The sequence below is a fragment of the Dermacentor albipictus genome, chromosome 3 (assembly GCF_038994185.2).
Source record: "Dermacentor albipictus isolate Rhodes 1998 colony chromosome 3, USDA_Dalb.pri_finalv2, whole genome shotgun sequence".
NCBI classification, from domain to species: Eukaryota; Metazoa; Arthropoda; class Arachnida; order Ixodida; family Ixodidae; genus Dermacentor; species Dermacentor albipictus.
In genome coordinates this window covers 180259568-180278516 of record NC_091823.1, presented here as the reverse complement: position 1 = coordinate 180278516, position 18949 = coordinate 180259568, and the positions used below count along the sequence as shown (strand labels likewise).

General features: G+C 53.5%; 1 protein-coding gene across 2 annotated transcripts in view; it reads right to left on the bottom strand.

Annotated features, from left to right (window-relative positions):
• Positions 1 to 1317: 1317 nt before the first annotated feature.
• LOC135916711 (protein arginine N-methyltransferase 1-like) overlaps positions 1318 to 18949 on the bottom strand; it is a 199118-nt gene continuing 181486 nt past the window's right edge. For both annotated transcript variants that reach the window (XM_065450152.2, XM_065450153.2), the window contains one exon: positions 1318 to 1492. In XM_065450152.2, the coding sequence (XP_065306224.1) occupies positions 1409 to 1492 (84 nt within the window). In that variant the 3' untranslated portion in view covers positions 1318 to 1408. The remainder of the gene's footprint in view (positions 1493 to 18949) is intronic.

Genomic DNA, 18949 nt, shown 5'->3' with positions numbered 1-18949 from the left:
CATTTCTAGTTTCCTGTAGTAAGATAACATGTGGCTTGCTCGACTGTGTCGCCATAAATTGCTGCAATGGGGCCTTTCGCTTCTGAAAACTGGCGCAGTTCCACTGCCATATGATAAATTCTTTAGTGTAGCCCGCCATTGTTAAGACTTGAGAGGGCCTCTAGGACGCTATTTGTAGCTTCTCTAGCTGCCGCTAGTTCAGCGCACTTCTCCCATACTTCTCCAACTACCCCGGTAAGGCAAAAATAGACATTAACCTGAAAAACAAATCGCGTGCCGGGGACTCGACCCCAGGAACTGTAGGTTAACCTACAGCACGTTAACCCATTCAGCCAGTCTTTTTTTTAATTTATTGCCGAATTCAGCCACTGTCGGTCGATGGTGCGTATGCTCTACACGGTTTTATATTAAGTTCGGATGCGGCATATGCCCGCCTTCGACGCCGGGTCCACTTCCTCTTCGATAGGGTCCCGCCAACAACAGCCTGCCTTGATTTCCGATGCGAACGTAGCACGTTTACGCTATTACGTTCCACTCTTCAAGGGAACTAAGTCCAATTGTTGTGCTAGCTGTGATATACTCACCCACGCTAATACTCACGCTCACTCACTCTCCTTCGTACTCACAACCACTTATTCACATTCATAGTCACTAACATTCATATTCAGTTACCTCAACTCACAAGCACTCGCTCATATTCACACTCATCCGCACTCAGGTTCACGCTCCCCTCCACTCACTCACATTCACACTCACTGGCACTCATCTCCATTCAGACTCACCTGGCACTCGCTCGCACTCACACACGCTCACTCACTGACACACCTCCGCTCACACTCACCTCCGCCCGCACTCACTCCCACTCGCATTCACTGGCACTCACTCATGCTCGTACTGACCTCGGCTCACTCTGGCACTCACGCCTTTGAAATGAGTGCGCCGACCTATGCATGTCTGTAATGATTTTCACGTTCACGTGGTGATAATTTTCTTGGCACTTGAATATTGTTAGAAATGGATTCAACTGTACTTGCGCGAGAGCGCCAATTGGGCACTTGAGTGAATCAAAAGAACATGCACACAGGTCCCTTATCATGCAACCCAAAGCGGCATGCTAAGATGCCTCATTAATTTGCTAGCGCCACCAATGACGTATGTACACCCAGCCAGAAAAGCCAAGAAATCTAGATGCAGAATGTAAGGTGACTACTGCCTACGCTCTGGTTTCGTCACAGCTCCCATCTTTTACTAATGTTCAGCCACACCAGCACAAGAGCAAGCAATGCTCGAGGCAGACTCAACAAGGGGAAACACGAAGACAGGATGTAGATGTCCCTTTATTGTCTTCCCCTCTGGTGCAGGCCCTCCCTCCCTCTGCTGACGGCACAGCTTATCATTGGCAGCCCTCTCAGCGCATCCGGTAGGCAAAGCTCTCGCACAGCTCTGACAGCTCCCCCTTGAAGTCGATGTCTATGCTGAAGTCCAGGTCCCTCTGCAACCAAGAACAAGTGATCAGTGCTAGTCACAGACAAAGACCAGAACACTTCAGTGAGCTCTCCTGTCTTGGTCAAGCCACAGTCTTTGCAGCACTACGCTGAGGTGATCCTGCAAGGGGGGGGGGGGGGGGGGCATTGGTTTTAAAGACCAAGAAATCGTGAAAAACTAATTGGTCCATTATAAGAATGACTGCGTGAACAATATTGTGCAGTGTTATTAAATTTGTTAAAGGAGCTTTAAGGGGAGACATGGGTTGCGGAGGTTATTTCCTGCATCTTATGGCCAAATCTGATGAAAATAAAGAAGCTTACTTAGTTTTTCGTGCTGATTGCAACTATGCAATACTTTTTCTTGTAGGTCCATTAGTTCAGGAGATTGACAGTGCTGCCACTCTATTGTTTCCGGAGACAATGGAAAAACAACTGCTCAGCGGAAAGTGAATACTATTGCATAGCTAGATACTACCCCTCAATGTGCAATAATTGCAATGCTGCAGAACGTTTTCAAATGAAATTCTAATTAGCCATTCTGCAGGCGATCAAAATACTTTCCTTGTCCTAAGACTACCACACTAAAAGAAAATTAATAAAATGGAAATATACACGCGCACAAATTTGAAATTCTGCGCACTTCGTAATGTACAGATTAGGCTTTCTGCTAAAGAAATATTGCTCTAGCTGTTCTAGATCATGAGATACAACTCCGAGTCTGGTGAAGTGACCCAAAAACATGTTTTGAGAAAAGTGAGACACCGTCCAAAACCAAATTTTATGTACAAATTTACAGCTGGGACAGCTCAGTAGGCACCAGGCATGTAGTCCTGCCGACTCCCAGCCCCTGTGTGCCGCTTTTTTTAAGGGACAGGTACAAATTTTCTGATGCTTTGCGCTTCTTGGCTGATACTGCCATTCGACGCCTATCTTTCTCGGCCATGCGGGTGCGACTTTGCTGGCTTGGATTTCGACAGAGGCACTTGCATTGCCTGCATTGAACTTTAATATTGCCTCTGCCACAGCAGCCTCCACCATGAACAAAGAAACGTGCCGGTCTTGTAGTGCCAGTGCCCAGATCATAGAATGCAGGTTTTCGTTGTTATTTTGCATTTTACCATGCTGGCAACGTTGCAGCAGTTTCTTGTCTGAAAGACATTCATATATCGGACGTAAAGCCTGACACACATGAGTAGGAAGCTTTCGAGTGTTTTGGAACCGGCTCACCCTTGGCCACTGCAGCATTTTGCTTGCACCTGGAGTTTGGGCCTGATGGACAAAGAGTGTGATTAGCCACATCATCGCTTGATGTAATGTGATGATATGTGGCCATCCCTGCATTTTGATTAGAAGAACTTGTTGATGAACGAGGTGGTACATATTAGCGAACATTGTTTAGCTGTGCTAACAAACAGACCACAGGGACAGCATGGGACAAGGACGGGCGCAGACTTGAACTAATGTTTATTCCACAAAGACCACATATAAGTACACCCCCGACATGCACCACTGCGCATGAGCGAAAAAGCAAAGATAAAGGAAAGAAAAACCTTGTATGTGCAAAACGCGACCTACCTACGCTCATCAATAAACCTCATCTCACTGTTGTGTAAATACACTGAGGTGTCACTGACAGTCTTGTCCCGTCTTTCTAATACGGTACGCCTCGAGTAGCTCTCTGGCTCGGCTATATCGGCAGCGGCACAATATCTTTACTTCCTTCATGATCGGCTTACAGGGGTACGCCAAGCAGTGGACAGGCAGGTGCCCATTCATTTTATTTCTTATTGACAATTCATGCTCACGGAAGCGCACATTCACGCACCTTCCTGTTTGGCCTATGTAAACTTTGCCGCATGATAGGTATCTGATAAACTACTCCAAAACTGCAATCGGCGTGGAAAATGGCGTGTTTTGTTCCGCACCCTTGGATCCCATCTTTACTTCTTCCTATGCGCGAGCATAGCCCAGCGAGCTTGCCGGGAGCCGAGAACGCTATCTCAACACCATACCATTTCACAACTTTTTTTAAGTCGTGGGAAGTCTTGCGAACATAAGGCACAACTTTACGTTTCTTATCCTTGCGCCTTCAGTAATATTGCTTTCCGTCTTTATCTTCTTAAACACTGCCTCCACTACTGCTGAAATGACTGATTGCGGGAAACCTGCTTCTTCCAACCTCACAATCTGCCTGTCAAAGCTTTCCTGCATTTTGTGTGTGCAGGACTTTGTTAAGGCTGATATGATACACTGGGAGGCTACTGCCCGCTTTACCGTTTTCGAATGAGCCGAATCGTAGGGCAACAATTTCTTTTGGGATCTTGGGTTATATTTCCAGCACAAATGGTCGTCACAGAAGCTTGTAGCGCTGTCTAAAAACTAAATATTATTACCCTTTGTTAGTTCATGGGTGAAAGTTCATGGGTGACAGCGTTCTCGGCTCCCGGCAAGCTCGCTGGGCTATGCTTGCGCATAGGAAGAAGTAAAGATAGGATCCAAGGGTGCGGAGCAATACACGCCATTTTACACGTCGATTGCAGTGTTGGAGTAGTTTATCAGATACCTCTATCATGCGGCAAAGTTTACATAGGCCAAACAGAAAGGTGCGTGAATGTGCACTTGCGTGAGCATGAACTGTGAATTAGAAATAATACGAATGGGCACCTCCCTGTCCACTGCTTGGCGTGCCCGTGCAAGCGGATCATGAAGAAAGTAAAGATTTTGTGCCGCTGCCGAGATAGCCGAGCCAGAAAGCTACTCGAGGCGTACTATAATAGAAAGAAGGGACAAGACTCTGACAGTGACACCTCAGTTTATTTACACAACAGTGAGATGAGGTTTATTGACGAGCGTAGGTAGGTTGCGTTTTGCATACACAAGGTTTTTCTTTCCTTTATCTTTCCTTTTTCGCGCACGCGCAGTGGTGTATGTCGGGAGTGTACTTATATGTGGTCTTTGTGGAATAAACATTAGTTGCAAGTCTGCGCCCGTCCTTGTCCCATGCGGTCTCTGTGGTCCGTTTGTTAGCGCAGTTAAACAAGGTTCCTTGCATTTTGAGTGGCATCTACACCTGCTTTGTGGGTCTTCAGAGCCCATCCATAGTATGAGGTTAACTTGGAGGTCAAGTCTGATGCCAAGCTGCCCTTTCCATCAAGACCAGGGTCTCTATATTTTGCCACCAAGTTGCGCAAACCCGTCCCATGCGCTTTTGCACGTGATTCACACAGTCCTCTTTTTCAACTGGGATATAGCCATACACTTCATCATCTTGTAAAGCGAGAAAACTGCGGCTGTCCCCGTCACAGAGTACCGTTGTATACCGCAGATTGCGCCGCTCTAATGATCGCCTGAAAAGGATGAGGGCAGCTTACACCTCCATCTCGCCAGCGTTCTTGTTAGTGTTCTTCTAACACTTGTGGCCATTCTTCCAGGCTCCATAGGAAGGGTCACTCTTAGACCCCCGACTTGCACCCAGCACAGAAATTGCTCAATACAATACAGTCAAGCACAAGTCTGCTGAAAAACTCGATCACGGTGCCGACGCCGATATGGGACGTATGACCGCGGGTCATCCATGACCCGTCATACGAAACAGCGATGCCGATATGGGACGTATGACCGCGGGTCATCCATAACCCGTCATACGACACAGCGATGTTCCCGGTATGACCCACGTTCAGTTCAGCGTAAAGGTCGCGAACCGACCGCGTGCAGTCGCTCGTCAGATTACGCGCTGTGCGGTCGGCCGCTGGCGTCAATTTCGTCTTCACGTGGGTCTGCCACGTTTTCGTGTGAAGTGCCCCACGGCTGATGCCCATCAACGAGAAAACGTCATTGAACGCAGTCTGTCGGTTCCCCGTTGCCTGCATGGCACGCGTAGCCAAAACGCTCACAGCAAAGGCTTTCATTCGTTCCGCACTATGAACGCGCGGCAAGCTCCACACCGACGCAATCTCTCCACAGGGTTCCAATCAGTCGGCCGAAGTGAACGGACGTGTCGTCAGCGCGCTCCGCAACCACCGAGACTACGCGACCTTCACCGACCGCCCTTGACCGCCCTTGCCCGGACCGCTTTCGCCGGGAGTCATATGGGAAGCGGCTTTCTCGCCGTTTCCCACCGACCGCCTTTTCTTCCCGGGACTTTTTTGCCGCTCCCCGCGGCCCTACAGCTCTGAAGAAGTTCCAACGCGGCTGCCCCTGCCGGGGCCATAGCTGCCTTGGCGTGTTTTCTACACCATGAACAAAGAGCGCCAAGCGACCAGCTCTTCCAAGGCCCATGTTCTAAACGGGCGTGCAAAGGGCCTTCGGCCAATTCACCGCTCTGTTTCGATGGAGCATTTATCTACCGCAACGTCATTTTCCAACGAGCAGAAGACGCAATCGGCGACGGAGAGCGCCGCGCGTTCCTCGACAACAACGAAAACGCCCGAGGTGGATACCGCGGGAATGGCCGCCGATCCCATCGTCGCCAATTTTCCCTCCCAACAACGAGAGGTAGACACTCCGACTGGGGAAAGGATAGCGGGAGATGCTACCCTGAACATCTACGACGACACAGGTGGCTGTTGGAAGACAGTCATACATAAGCGACGCACCCGTCAAACGCACGCTAATGGTGTATCCACACGACGGACGGCTCCGCGCAAATATGTGCCGCGGACGCTTATTCCGCCGCCCGTCCGGCTGCGAAGCGCATCCAGACGACGGACGGACTGAGTAGGCGACCGCGGCGGAAAAATAAAGATGGCGGCTACGCCCGAAGCGACTGCCGTCCGCCTCGAACCTGTAAAGTCGTCGTCGTCCACTGTGAGGCCCGTAACTTTCAAACTGAGGATTGTATTTGGTTTAAATTTGTGTCCAGAAGCTTCCACAGCAATATATTTGTGATGAGTGGGCACCGTTTCCGAAAGCGATACTCAGATTCTCGGCGTGTAGGCTTAGAGCGGCTGTATTGGCTGAACATGGCCTCGAAGATGTTGCGGCGGCCCGGGCGGATCTCAGTGGCCGCAAGTTAGCATGATTGCTTGTTTCTACTCACTCTAGAGGGCGCCATCGGTGTAACAAACACTTTGTGATAGGTTTTTTTCACTTTGAATGAAAATGGAGATCGAAAGGAAACGACGGTTGGCCGCAATGGCTGTTGTTTTGTCCGAATTGAACACGAATGGTGTTAGTAGCGATGAAACTGTTTCAGAAATATACCAAAGCAGCGCTTGTTGCCAGACTGTAGAGCATGCTAGGCTAAATCCGCAGCATTCGACCCCCAAAATCCGGATGCGAAAAATAGCTTGGCATTTTCCGTCCGTGGGGGTCGCGGACGACGCGCAGAGGGCACAAATCCGTGACGCGTAGTCACGTGATGCGCCGTCCGCCGCGAAAAAGATGGATTTCGTCCGTCGTTATATATACAGTGAAACCTCGTTAAACCGTAGTCGGCCAGAGCTCGGAAAAAGTACGTACTAAACGGTAGTACAGTTTAAGCGAAATAGCATGAGATCGCCCACTTACCTGTCGAAAACGGAACTCAGAGAGAATGCGATGAAAGGGGAAAAAACATGCAGTATTTATTCACTTCGCGGGACGTAAGTGTTATTTTCATTTGATGTCGCGATGGCCTAGCACGACGACAGCGGCCTCAAGCTTACTGAAGCTGCGTGCCAGCTTCTCAGCCAGCCCCCCTCCTCTCGGCAAACACTCGCACGGCAGATTCCTCGTTGGCGTTATGTATTCTCCGTGCACGCGCGCAGTAGTGCTGCATAAGTCCCGGGGCGCCTTTTTCATTGCCGGGTGCCGGAGTTCGGAAAACTTTTCGTTTGGAATAGTTACGTTATCGCGCCCCTGTTCTCCTTGCGACGATCGCATTCATGAGGCTGACGTAACGCGCAGCTTCTGCCACTGTCGGGCCTGAATAGCCCGTGGTGTCGCTTTCCGTGTCGTCCTCATCACTGTCGCTAGTTGACACTTCGGCAACAACAGCGGCAACGATGGTGAAAAGTCGATCCTCGTAGCCGACATATCTCTTCGCGGTTGCAGCAGCGCTGCCGAGCAACTTCGCATTCCAAATGCCACACACTGTAGTCAACAGCAGATCCATGTCGCGGGCCAGCGCCGACTTCGTGTCACGTTCGGTAACACAGACGATGTCTAATTTTTCTTCTATGCTGAGCACCCGGCGTCTTTTTTATCCTAGCTTCGGCATGACGCGAGTCCTCGCTTGCACGACGCCACAACCACAGCCACAACGCTCTCTGGCACGGCGTCCATGCGGCGTCGAAATGATGTTGATGCGGCTTCACGTGCAAACGCACAGGGCGCTTGGAGGCCGTTGTACCGATCTCTGAGGCTTGTTCTGCCGGGCCGCCCGATGTAGACGATGCACCGCCGTGTTTGCGCGACGAAAAGTGGAAACGCTACGTTTTAACCGATGCGTACGCAATAAGCTGGTACGGTTTATGCGGATACAAAATACATTATGTTCAATGGGCGCTGAGTCGGGGAATTGACTTTACTACTTTTAAACCGAAACTACTGTTTAAGCGGGTACGGTTTAACGAGGTTTTACTGTAGCAGGGTTCGTGGCGAGATCAGTTGAGGAGCGGAGAACATGCAGCTTCTGCCCTCCCTTCCACCAGTCGGATGGACCCAGCCCCGTGCTGATGGGTCTTATTGACCTGCAATCAAGGGGTGGGCTAACATTCCCAAACTCACACTTTGTCCCGGTCCTTGTTACCGTTAAGAAGGCTGTTGACATTGCCCTGCTGCACATAAAAAAGAGCAACGTGCGTCAGAAGCTGGTTGAACTGTTATTGCCTCGACTAGAGCAGTGCCCCCTTTTCGTTTGCCCAGCAAGGGATAACCACGCCGCAAGCACACTATCTGTAGTGTTTGATAAGTTCATGAGGCCACTCTTAGCCAACGTCGGCGCTACTGTGACAGACAGGGCTGCTTACCGCAAAAAGCTGGCCTGCAAGCCACTGCACAGGAAAGTACTCAGTGTTCAAAAACACAATGTAAAAACGGATGCCGAACAATATGGCTCTGATTTTGTCTTTGTAAATAATATGTCATTTATCCTCAAATGGTTTTATCTGTCCCCCTGCCAAGCTGTTGCTTCGGCACTTTAAACCATCTTTTTTGCTTGCCGCGCACGAAAGAAAAAGAAACGAGACTAAATTCGCCCGAGCTCCAACCATACACAACGTAAAAAAATCATATGCATTGCAGGCTTTTATTTATTTGGGAATACTGCTAGCCTCTTTCGAGGCTGTAGCAGGATTGGGGGTATAATATGATACATTAGAACACGTCACAAAAGAGCCATCCACAAAAAGGAAGCCCAACATTTGAGTGGGACAACGCATTCAGTGGCATCTGGAAGAGTTGAAAGCTAAATATATTACACGCATGTAAGTTGTGGGAGTTCCTTCGGTCTACCGGGGCGCAGTCGTTGCTGTGCCTAAGGCTCCGGACTTATTCGCCATTGCGAGGAAAACCTCTCCCAAATGCCTGCCCCTCGACCCGCGCGCCGTTTTCCCCGGGCGCCGCGGCCGCGTCCCGCGACGTCATGCTACGCGGCCCTGCGATTGGGTCGTGGGGCGTGACGTAGGGAAGAAGCCCCGACTGGGGACGATCGCCGTGCGCGGGGGAGTCGTGCTGCGAGAGGGACGAGCGCCGGTCACGAGAGGCAAGCTGCAAGGTACGTGAGCGACCAGCTATTTGTGTCCCCAATGCCCCGGCCTGGGGACGTTCACGTGCTTTGTTAGCTTGCGTAAGTGTGACTTGCTGAGTGGCTTTGCGTTCCGCCCTTGCGGTAGTCGCAGGCGCTCAGTGCATCACATTTTGCGTGTCCGAACCGTCGCAGACCATTGTCGGTGACGGGAAGCGCTAGGTAGCGTTTGCGAACGCATTTCGGCCCGCGCGCGTAAACCATTGTTCGACGCGGCGTGTAACCCGCCTTCCTCGCCATCGGGAACCGCGGGCGCCGAGTGTACTCCGTGTGTTCCTGGGAGAGCGCCCATGCGTACGGCCAGAGCCGTCCAGGTCTTTCGGCTCGGTGCTAGAACCTGCGGTGGGTCTATCGCCGTGCGCCGTCGTGCCGCGTCGTGAGGCTCCACTTCTCGGGGGCCACTTGGCGACGCCGTGCGCGGAGACGTACTGTGAGCCCACATTTTGGCGCCCAACGTGGGGCAGTAACTGCCTTTGCATTGCTGCGGTGCGTAACGAGCCGGAGACCCGCTTGATCGGCTGGCCGTGCCATGTTTTCCAGCTTCAAGGAGTCGTCATTGTTGACGACTCTCGCGAATGTCGCCCTGTTCGATTACTCAGCCGATGCTGGTGTCGAGCGTGGAGGCACAGCTCAACTCCCAGAGCCCGAAACACGGAGTGCAAGCTTAGTTGGCGCAAACGCTTTGGCACACTATCAGGCAGCTGTGGGGCTTGATGACTGCGAAATGCTGGCTCGTGTTGTGCCCGTTGCTCTTACAGAGCGAGCAGCACAGTGGTACAGGCTTTCCGGCCACCGCGCAACGACGCTAGAAGATTTCAAGGCGGCTCTCCGCCAAGAATTTTTGCCTGTCGACTACTATCGTAGAATGCGGCGCGAGCTCGAGTTGCGGACACAGGCCCCGGACGAATCACTCCTCGAGTATGTGCGAGCGATGGAGGAGCTGTTCCAGATGGCGGAGCCGACGGCCTCCGGCGACGAGAGAGTCGAGAGGGTGATAAGGCAGGCTCACCCAACCTTTGCGGCCTACCTGCGTGGAAGTCGGTTCCGTGATCTGGAGGACATGGCCGCCGAGGCCAAGCGTATACAAGGCGACCTGCTGGCCATGCGTGCCTACCGCCCTCCACCGCCCGCAAGCGAGGCGCTAGAGCCGCGCTGTGCATGGACGGGAACTCTTTTCCGTTCACGCCAACAGCAATCGCCCGCGCATTCCACCTTTGCGGTGGGCTTTGAAAACCGGCAAGCTTGGGGAATCAGCGAACGCGCCTTGGATCCTCATGCGTACGCGCGGCGCGCGGAGCAAAGGCCCAATCCGCCCCCTCAAATACGCCAAGCAATCCGCAGCAGCGCGCGCCCAGCGGAAGACGCATGTCCCGAACGGCCTGAGGGCAGCGCAGCGGGCGGAGGAGGACGACCGGGGCAGAGTGCTTTCAACCGCAGGAATGCGCGCGGCGGAGCCCGCTGTTTCGAGTGCAGTGAGCTGGGCCACATTGCTCGTTACTGCCCCAGACGCACCCTCCGGCAGGGAAACGGGGATGGGGGTAGGGCGTGAACGCACGTCCGACCGAAGTGATTGTCGCTCCCTCCGTGTGTCGTGCGGGCTTTCCCGCGGATGCATTCGCGCCATTCGTCACTGTCACTATTGCTGGTCGCGAATTTGCCGCGCTCCTCGACACAGGAGCCAGTGCCTCTTTGTTTGGCGACGACATTTTGACCCTCTTGCAGCAGCGCTTTGTTCGCTTGCGCGAATGCCGAGCAACTTTTAACCTAGCCAGCGGCTCCGTTCCCGCAGGCGGGGCAGCGAGGCTGTCTGTTCATTGGGATGGTCGAACGAGGCGCCATCGCTTCATTCATTTGCCTGGCTTGAGTGTTCCCGTGATTCTGGGTCGTGACTTTCTTCGTAAGACCCGTATAGTGGTAGACATTGCGAACGGAGGCTATAGGGTGGGACCGTTGTCCCCTTTGAGGCTTTTCGCTGACCCTCCGGCATGTGTCGCCGCGGAGCGAGTGGCGGGCCCGCACGGCGCGCTAGATAAGGGGGTTGAGCCCTTTCTGGCGCAGTATTCTGCGTGCACTACCGCTCAGATAGACGTGCCTGCGCGAGGTGGCTTGTTCCACCCTTTGATCGCCCGTGCGGTAGGGCTGGAGCTCAAACAAAAATCTGACATGTCCGAAGTTCTGTTCAGCTATGACGACCTGTTCACAGAAGACCCAGGTTGCACTGACCTTGTACGCCACAGGATCGAGACTGGGGATATGCGTCCTTTGAAGCGCAACCCCGGGCCGGTTAGCCTGTCCAAGAGACAGGCTATCGATGGTGTGCTTAACGAGATGCTGGCGACCGGTGTCATCAAGCGTTCCGATAGCCCCTGGGCATCTCCTGTCGTCCTGGTTCCAAAAAAGGATGGTAGTAGTTTCCGCCTTTGCGTTGATTACCGTCGACTGAACGCACTTACCCGTAAAGATGCCTATCCGTTGCCAACCATCGAGTCAATTGTGGGCAGCCTAGGTTCAGCGAAGTATTTCACGACTCTGCACGCTGCTAAGGGCTACTTGCAAGTAGAGGTGGAACCCGAGGACAGAGCAAAGACCGCCTTCACGTGCCATCATGGGCTGTTTCAATTTGAGCGAATGCCGTTTGGTCTGTGCAACGCCCCAGCCACATTTCAGAGGCTAATGGATCGGGTTCTGGGCAATGCCAAATGGTCCCATGCCATGTGCTACCTCGACGACATCGTGATCTATTCCGAAACGTTTGAGGCGCACATACGTCACGTTGGGGACATACTTGGGAAGATCAGGTCAGCGGGCATGACGCTAAATCCGGCAAAGGCACAAGTGGCGCAAACTCGAGTCCACTTGCTGGGGTTCACCCTAGGAGGAGGCTCCATTGAGCTGAATTCGGAGAAGCTCCGGGCTCTCCTGGATTTTCCCGCCCCCAAAGGTGTACGCGGCCTCCGCCGCTTCCTCGGAATGGCCAATTTCTACCGGTCATTTATTCCATCTTGTGCGAAACTCCAGGCACCGCTGACAAAGTTGTTGGGGAAGTCTGTGGAGTGGCGTTGGGAACCGGAGCAGGAGCAGGCATTCCGCCGCTTGTCCCGAGCCATCGCCGAGACAGCTCGCCTCAGATTGCCTGACCTGACCAAGAAATTCATCGTTCAGACGGACGCGAGCGATTTGGGATTGGGGGCGGTCCTCCTTCAGGAATTCGATGCTGTCCTGCACCCTCTGGCTTTTGCTAGTCGGGCGCTGCTCCCTGCGGAGAAGAACTACTCCGTGACGGGAAAAGAGTGCTTAGCGATTGTGTTTGCACTGAGGAGATTTGACGTCTATTTAGACAGCACGAAATTCGTCGTGCAGACGGATCACAGCGCGCTCAGCTGGCTCATGAGGCTTCGAGAACCTGCGGGTCGGCTGGCACGTTGGGCATTTCTAATACAGCACTACGACATTTCGGTGCAGTACCGAAAGGGGAGCACGAACGTCGTCGCAGACGCGCTTTCGCGTGCGCCGCTTCCCCACCCGGCTGATGCCGGAGGCGAGCGGCGAAAGACGGAAGCCGCCGACACGCCCGCCTGTGCGAGCGGTGAAGTGGCCGAGGAAGAGAGGGGGACCGTCTTCGAGTCCCCACCTATAGAGGAGACTGCGGTAAAAGAGGTTTTCGGTGTTGTACAGCCGGGCGGTGACGAGAGTTCTCCATCAGTGGGGGAAATAGTTGTAAACGAGCCAAAGGGGAGCGTTGTGAATAGATCGCCCGGCACTGGTGGTAACTTAACCGTTCATGACTGTGCCTTTAATGAACACGATGTCACCGCGCATGATGTTCTCGCACGGGTGCAGAAGGAGTTAGCCGCAGAAAGACAGCCGCGTACCACGACACAGGAGAACGAGGCCTTTGCAGTATCTCCAAAAGGAAGTAATGGAACTGGCTCTCACTCTGAACGGACCGCGATTATTTTCAGCCGAGAAGAGCTCCTAAAGGCCCAGCAGGAGGATTCATTTTGCAAGGAAATTGCTGGTAGAGTAGTGGAAACGGAGCGCCGTATTGTTGCTGGTGTTGCAACGAGCACAGAAGTACCTGGGCCAGCTTTTATTGCTGGGACCTCCGAAGATTCCTACCTGCTGGACCACGATGGGCTCGTGCTTAGATATATCGCTACCGAGGACGAATCAATTAACCCGTTTAAGGTGGTGATACCGAAAAGTCTGAGGCGCGCACTTTTGCACTACGCTCATGATGAACCGCTGGACACCTCAGTGGCTCTAAGGTCTTTGCAAGACTCAGCCACACTGTCACCTGGCCCGGTATGAAGCGCGACGTTTTCCGTTATTGCCGGACTTGTCACGTCTGTCAGCCGGTGAAATCTCACGGTGGCCGTCCACCGGGTTTAATGAAGCCGATTGACAGTCAGCGGCCTTGGCAGTTTGCTGCCTGCGACTTAATTGGGCCTTTTCCAAAGAGTAAACAGGGCTTTCAGCACCTTTTGGTAGTGGTCGATCACTTTACAAAGTGGGTGGAGCTATTTCCGCTCCGCAAGGTGACGGCTCGGGCAGTGTTGGATAAGCTAATGGAAGTTTTCACACGCTTTGGATTTCCAGGGCGTTTGATTACTGACAATGCGTCTTACTTCACTTCTCGGGTGTTTCGTGAGACGTGTACATCCCTTCAGATCGAGCATCGCCCTACCACCCCCAGGGCAACCTCACGGAACGCTTTAATCGTACTGTGAAGTCGATGCTCACGGCCTTTGCCAGGAGCCAGAAGGATTAGGCAGACCACGTGAACGAACTCGCGTTCGCCATCCGGACGGCGCAAAACCGCTCAACAAGTTTCTCCCCCGCTTTCCTCATTTTTGGCCGTGAACTGGCGAATCCGCTAACCATTGTTACGCAGTGCCGAGCAGGGGTTGAGAATGCGCCAGGGGACCTTTCCTCGTACGCAGCGCAGCTTCGCTCCCGGCTTGCCCGCGCTTTCTCTAGAGCAAGGGACAGCTTGGGAGCCGCCCGAGCCCAGCAGAAAGCTCAGTATGACAAGAGTCATCGCGACGTCTGCTTTCAGGTCGGTGACTTGGTGCTTAAACGCAACCACGCTCTTAGTGACGCCAGCAAAGGGTTTTCCGCAGCGTTGGCTCCTAAATGGCTGGGGCCTTACCGAGTGGAGAAATGACTTTCACCACTTGTGTATGAGCTGACGGATCCTCAGACGGGGAGAACCAGGGGCCGCGTTCACATTGCCGACTTGAAAGCCTACCATTGCAGGCCAGTCGAGCCGGCGCCGGAGCCCAGCGATCTCGGGTGTTCCGGGGAACAGAGCACGTCCGGTGTTGCCGACCGCTTTCGGCCGTCGCATCGATACCCCCTCAGGCGACGACCACCATTGTGAATTCGCCCTCGCGTTGCCAGACCTTTCTGGTAAAAGAAACGCGTTACTCTTGCTTTCTGCCTCTGCGAGCGAGTGTTTCTTTTCTCTCGGGATTTCCCGCATAGAGGCCAGCGCGCCACGGTTCCAGCCCGCCCTAACTAGATGTCAAAAAGTTTGCCCGTTTGTTCAGTGCTTGTATTTCTTCTTGCTTGAATAATAGGTTTAGCCTTCCTCGTGTGCATAGCCTTGTTTTCAAAGTGCCCCGCTTCTTACCCCGCATCGCCATTGTACGTAGCTGTAGAGGGGCGCTTGGTGCCCTCATTCTTTTGTTGTCTCGTCTTTGAGACTCGCCGCGTAAGTGTCCGGAAAGCAGGGGCGTGTGACCACGGGAGCGTCAGATGAGGGTGAGGTTTGAGACATTGGATGCCTCAGACATTGGTGTTGCCTGCGCCCGAATCCGTTGCAAGCCCTAAGGGCACGTGTCGCGGGTGCCTCGTGTGTGCGCGTGCAAAAGGGGACGAAAACCACGTCCAGCTGGCTTCGTGACCCTCCATCCTGTGCCCCCCATCTCTGCTCGCTCCTTGAAAACGACTGGCGTCAGCATTTACTACTCCTGCTGGCACTGCTGCTGCCGGTGCCCGGAACTGTCTTCCCGCTGTCATTCTCTCTCGACAGTCACCTTTGTCGGTAGCTTGGAGTTGCAGCGCACTCGCGCTCAAGATGGGCAAGCCGTCTGCCCTTGTCGCCCCTTCGAGCCGCCGCCGCAGCCGACACCGGCGCTGGGTTGCACAGCCAGGCGCTCCAGCCGCAAGGATACTCCCTGCTCCAACGACTGTCCCGCCTGCCACAGCTACGGAGACCAGTGCGAAAACACGGAGTGTGGCCACCTGGACGTGCCAGGAGGGTGTATCGGCACCCCTCTGGTACGTGTCGGTGAAGGCATGGCCAGCGCAGCGCAGAGTGGAGAGGTGCCAGCACCCCGTGCCCTATCCTTTTAAGGGGCACACGCTCACTCTAACGGAGGCAGCCGCGGACGGCGCCCACCTGCCCCTCCCTGCTGGTGCTGCTACCTGCGGGAAGTGCGGGACCCTTGTTATTCACCATAGCCACTACACCGGCCGGATGCACCCGGAGGAGAGGAAGAAGAGTGCGGCGGGAGATCCCCCGGTGCCTTTTGGCGCGGCAACGGCGCTGACAGACGGCGAGCTGGCCCAATTGTGCCGGCAAAAGATGCGGGAGGACCCCGGATTCGCAGCGCTCGTTCGGCAGGGAGCTCCAGGCGATGAAGAGGTGGCCCACAGAGAGCGACGGATTAATGCACTGAAACAAACAAATCCGAACGTGGTGGCCGCCGACCAAGTGCCCGCGACGGCTTTGGTATAAGACGTTCGGGACTGAGCGCTGAGGCTCCGGGGACGTCTTGCCGTTTTATTTTGTACGTTGGGTTCTTCAACTTTTTTTAAATGTTTATTTGTGAGCATGTGTCTCTGTGCGTGTGTGTATGTTTCTGTGTTCGTGTAGCAGACAGTACGTTTATTCTGGGGGGGGGGGGGGGGGTATTCTGGAGCAGTGTGTTGTACAGTTTTCCCTTTGAGTTATACGGTTGTACTCGATTTTCACTGGGTTTGTTGTACGTGTTAAATAATTGTGCTATTAGTGTATTTGCCCTGGTTGTATCGTTCTCGTTTTCTTTAATATGTGTTTAAGGGCTGGAACGGAGGCAGGAGGTTAGCCGTCCTTGCAATATCTAGTGCTGGCTGATACAGGGGACTTTTCCTTTGTGTTACATGCCGCCGGCTTATTTCTCAGCTGGTAGGGACATTTAAGGGGAGAGGGATGTGGGAGTTCCTTTGGTCTACTGGGGCGCAGTCGTTGCTGTGCCTAAGGCTCCAGACTTATTCGCCATTGCGAGGAAAACCTCTCCCAAATGCCTGCCCCTCGACCCGCGCGCCGTTTTCCCCGGGCGCCGCGGCCGCGTCCCGCGACGTCATGCTACGCGGCCCTGCGATTGGGTCGTGGGGCGTGACGTAGGGAAGAAGCCCCGACTGGGGACGATCGCCGTGCGCGGGGGAGTCCTGCTGCGAGAGGGACGAGCGCCGGTCACGAGAGGCAAGCTGCAAGGTGCGTGAGCGACCAGCTATTTGTGTCCCCAACGCCCCGGCCTGGGGACGTTCACGTGCTTTGTTAGCTTGCGTAAGTGTGACTTGCTGAGTGGCTTTGCGTTCCGCCCTTGCGGTAGTCGCAGGCGCTCAGTGCATCAAATTTTGCGTGTCCGAACCGTCGCAGACCATTGTCGGTGACGGGAAGCGCTAGGTAGCGTTTGCGAACGCATTTCGGCCCGCACGCGTAAATCATTGTTCGACGCGGCGTGTAACCCGCCTTCCTCGCCGTCGGGAACCGCGGGCGCCGAGTGTACTCCGTGTGTTTGGGCGCAGTCGGGTACATGTTGGCCATTTGTGATCAATAAACGCCTTAACTGTCCTGGACGCCGTGTGTTCCTGGGAGAGCGCCCATGCTTACGGCCAGAGCCGTCCAGGTCTTTCGGCTCGGTGCTCGAACCTGTGGTGGGTCTATCGCCGTGCGCCGTCGTGCCGCGTCGTGAGGCTCCACTTCTCGGGGGCCACTTGGCGACGCCGTGCGCGGAGACGTACTGTGAGCCCACAAAGTACAAATCACATTTGTACCATTTCTAGAGGAAAACTGACAGAACTCGATCTCTATATATCAAAAGTAATTTCAGGTTCTAAACTAATATGTAAAAGAACTGCAGAATTAAAATAATCCTCTCCGCTCAACTGTAAAATGTTCCGTGTTTTGAAACCATGCACGGCTACAGAAATAAAGAAAATTGCCTGCGCATTGTGAAACGAACGCTCTCATGACGATCTGCCTCACCCCGGTCCTAAGTCTGCGTCATAATTTAAGAAAGCAAATGCCTAATTGCACCAGTCAGCTACTGGTGCTGTGCGATAATTTGCTAGTGCACGCCGCACACAGACTGCGAAAACTGCGTTTTCGTCTACTTTGCTTGTCCGCATATGTGCACTGCTGCTTCAGGTTCCATTGCATGGGGTGAACATTCGGTGTTTTTTTTTTTTTTTCACTTAAAGGATGACGAAAGGCTTGCCATATCTCATCATCACCACCAGTGGCGTAGCAACAGGGGCGGCCGGGGGCCGTGGGCCCCGGGTGCAAGGGGCCAGTGAGGGGGGGTGGTGGTGTCATATACGTTTGAAGACGCCCCTCTTTCCGCCGGCTACACCTGGAAAGGGGGGTGACAGAAGACCTATGGGCCCCGGGTGCCAGATGACCTAGCTACACCACTGATCATCACCCATATCCTTGTGGATACTGAAAGCAAGAAATTTGAAAGGACATCAAAGTCCAGGCAAAGACCTGTGTCCACTCTGTTGTGGCTTTTATGGCCCCTTTTTTGCTAAGTGCTCAAACAAGACCGGCATGTCGCCACCGCCAATGGCATCCTTCGCGACCTTTCGTACCTGTTCCAAGTTATGGCTAACAGCCTCCATTGCAGCACCATGGAGCTTCTTAAAAATAGCATGGAATGTCTTGTGATGCAGCTGTTTTGGCAGGACGATGATCGCACAAAATTGCGAAGGCTGGTCATATCCAGCACCTATAGCACTCGCTGCCAAAACAGGGTTCCTGTTTATGGCGAAGCCATCGCATGAGCTCCCGATGTCATAGCGAATGTTCGCCCCGGGGTCACCACACTCCCCGACCAAGATGATCTGCTTCGACGTGTACGTGAATGAAAGCACAGAGTCAGGGCAGTTGGGATTTTCGCAGCGTAGCTCTAGGTATGATGAAAGTCATTTGTGCTTCTCAGCTGCTTCTCAGACGGCGAGTTTCCATTCTTGGCAAGTGGGGCATGCCGAACCTGCTACCAGTGCCGTCAATGCGTCGATCTCACACAACACCTTGCTAGCAGCAGGGCCACCAACCAACCTTTATTCACTTTTGAAGAATTCCACCTTTTTCTGCGATGAACTGATGAAATCCACAGCAGTGTAGATTTCACAACCACAGACTTGGTTACTGGTGTCTGCGGTAGGCCTAATCGACATCGGAGCCGGCATCTTTCTGACTGTCATTTCTTTAACTGTTTTACGCCGCTTTTCTCGGTATTTGTGTCGAGCTCTATGGCTCCGAGCGTCAAAACTGTGCTTTTTTGGGCTAGTCACTTCAAGAAAATGCGGAGAGAACACGGAAAACTGTGCAGCTAGTGAGAATGCGCGGCAGCAGTGGTTCGGCTTTACTGCACAAAAGGAGCACCGCCGCCCAATGGTGGCGCCACGCTACATGGTGCGTAATTCAAAACATGCGACAGTTTCGTTTTCTTTCTCATTTTCC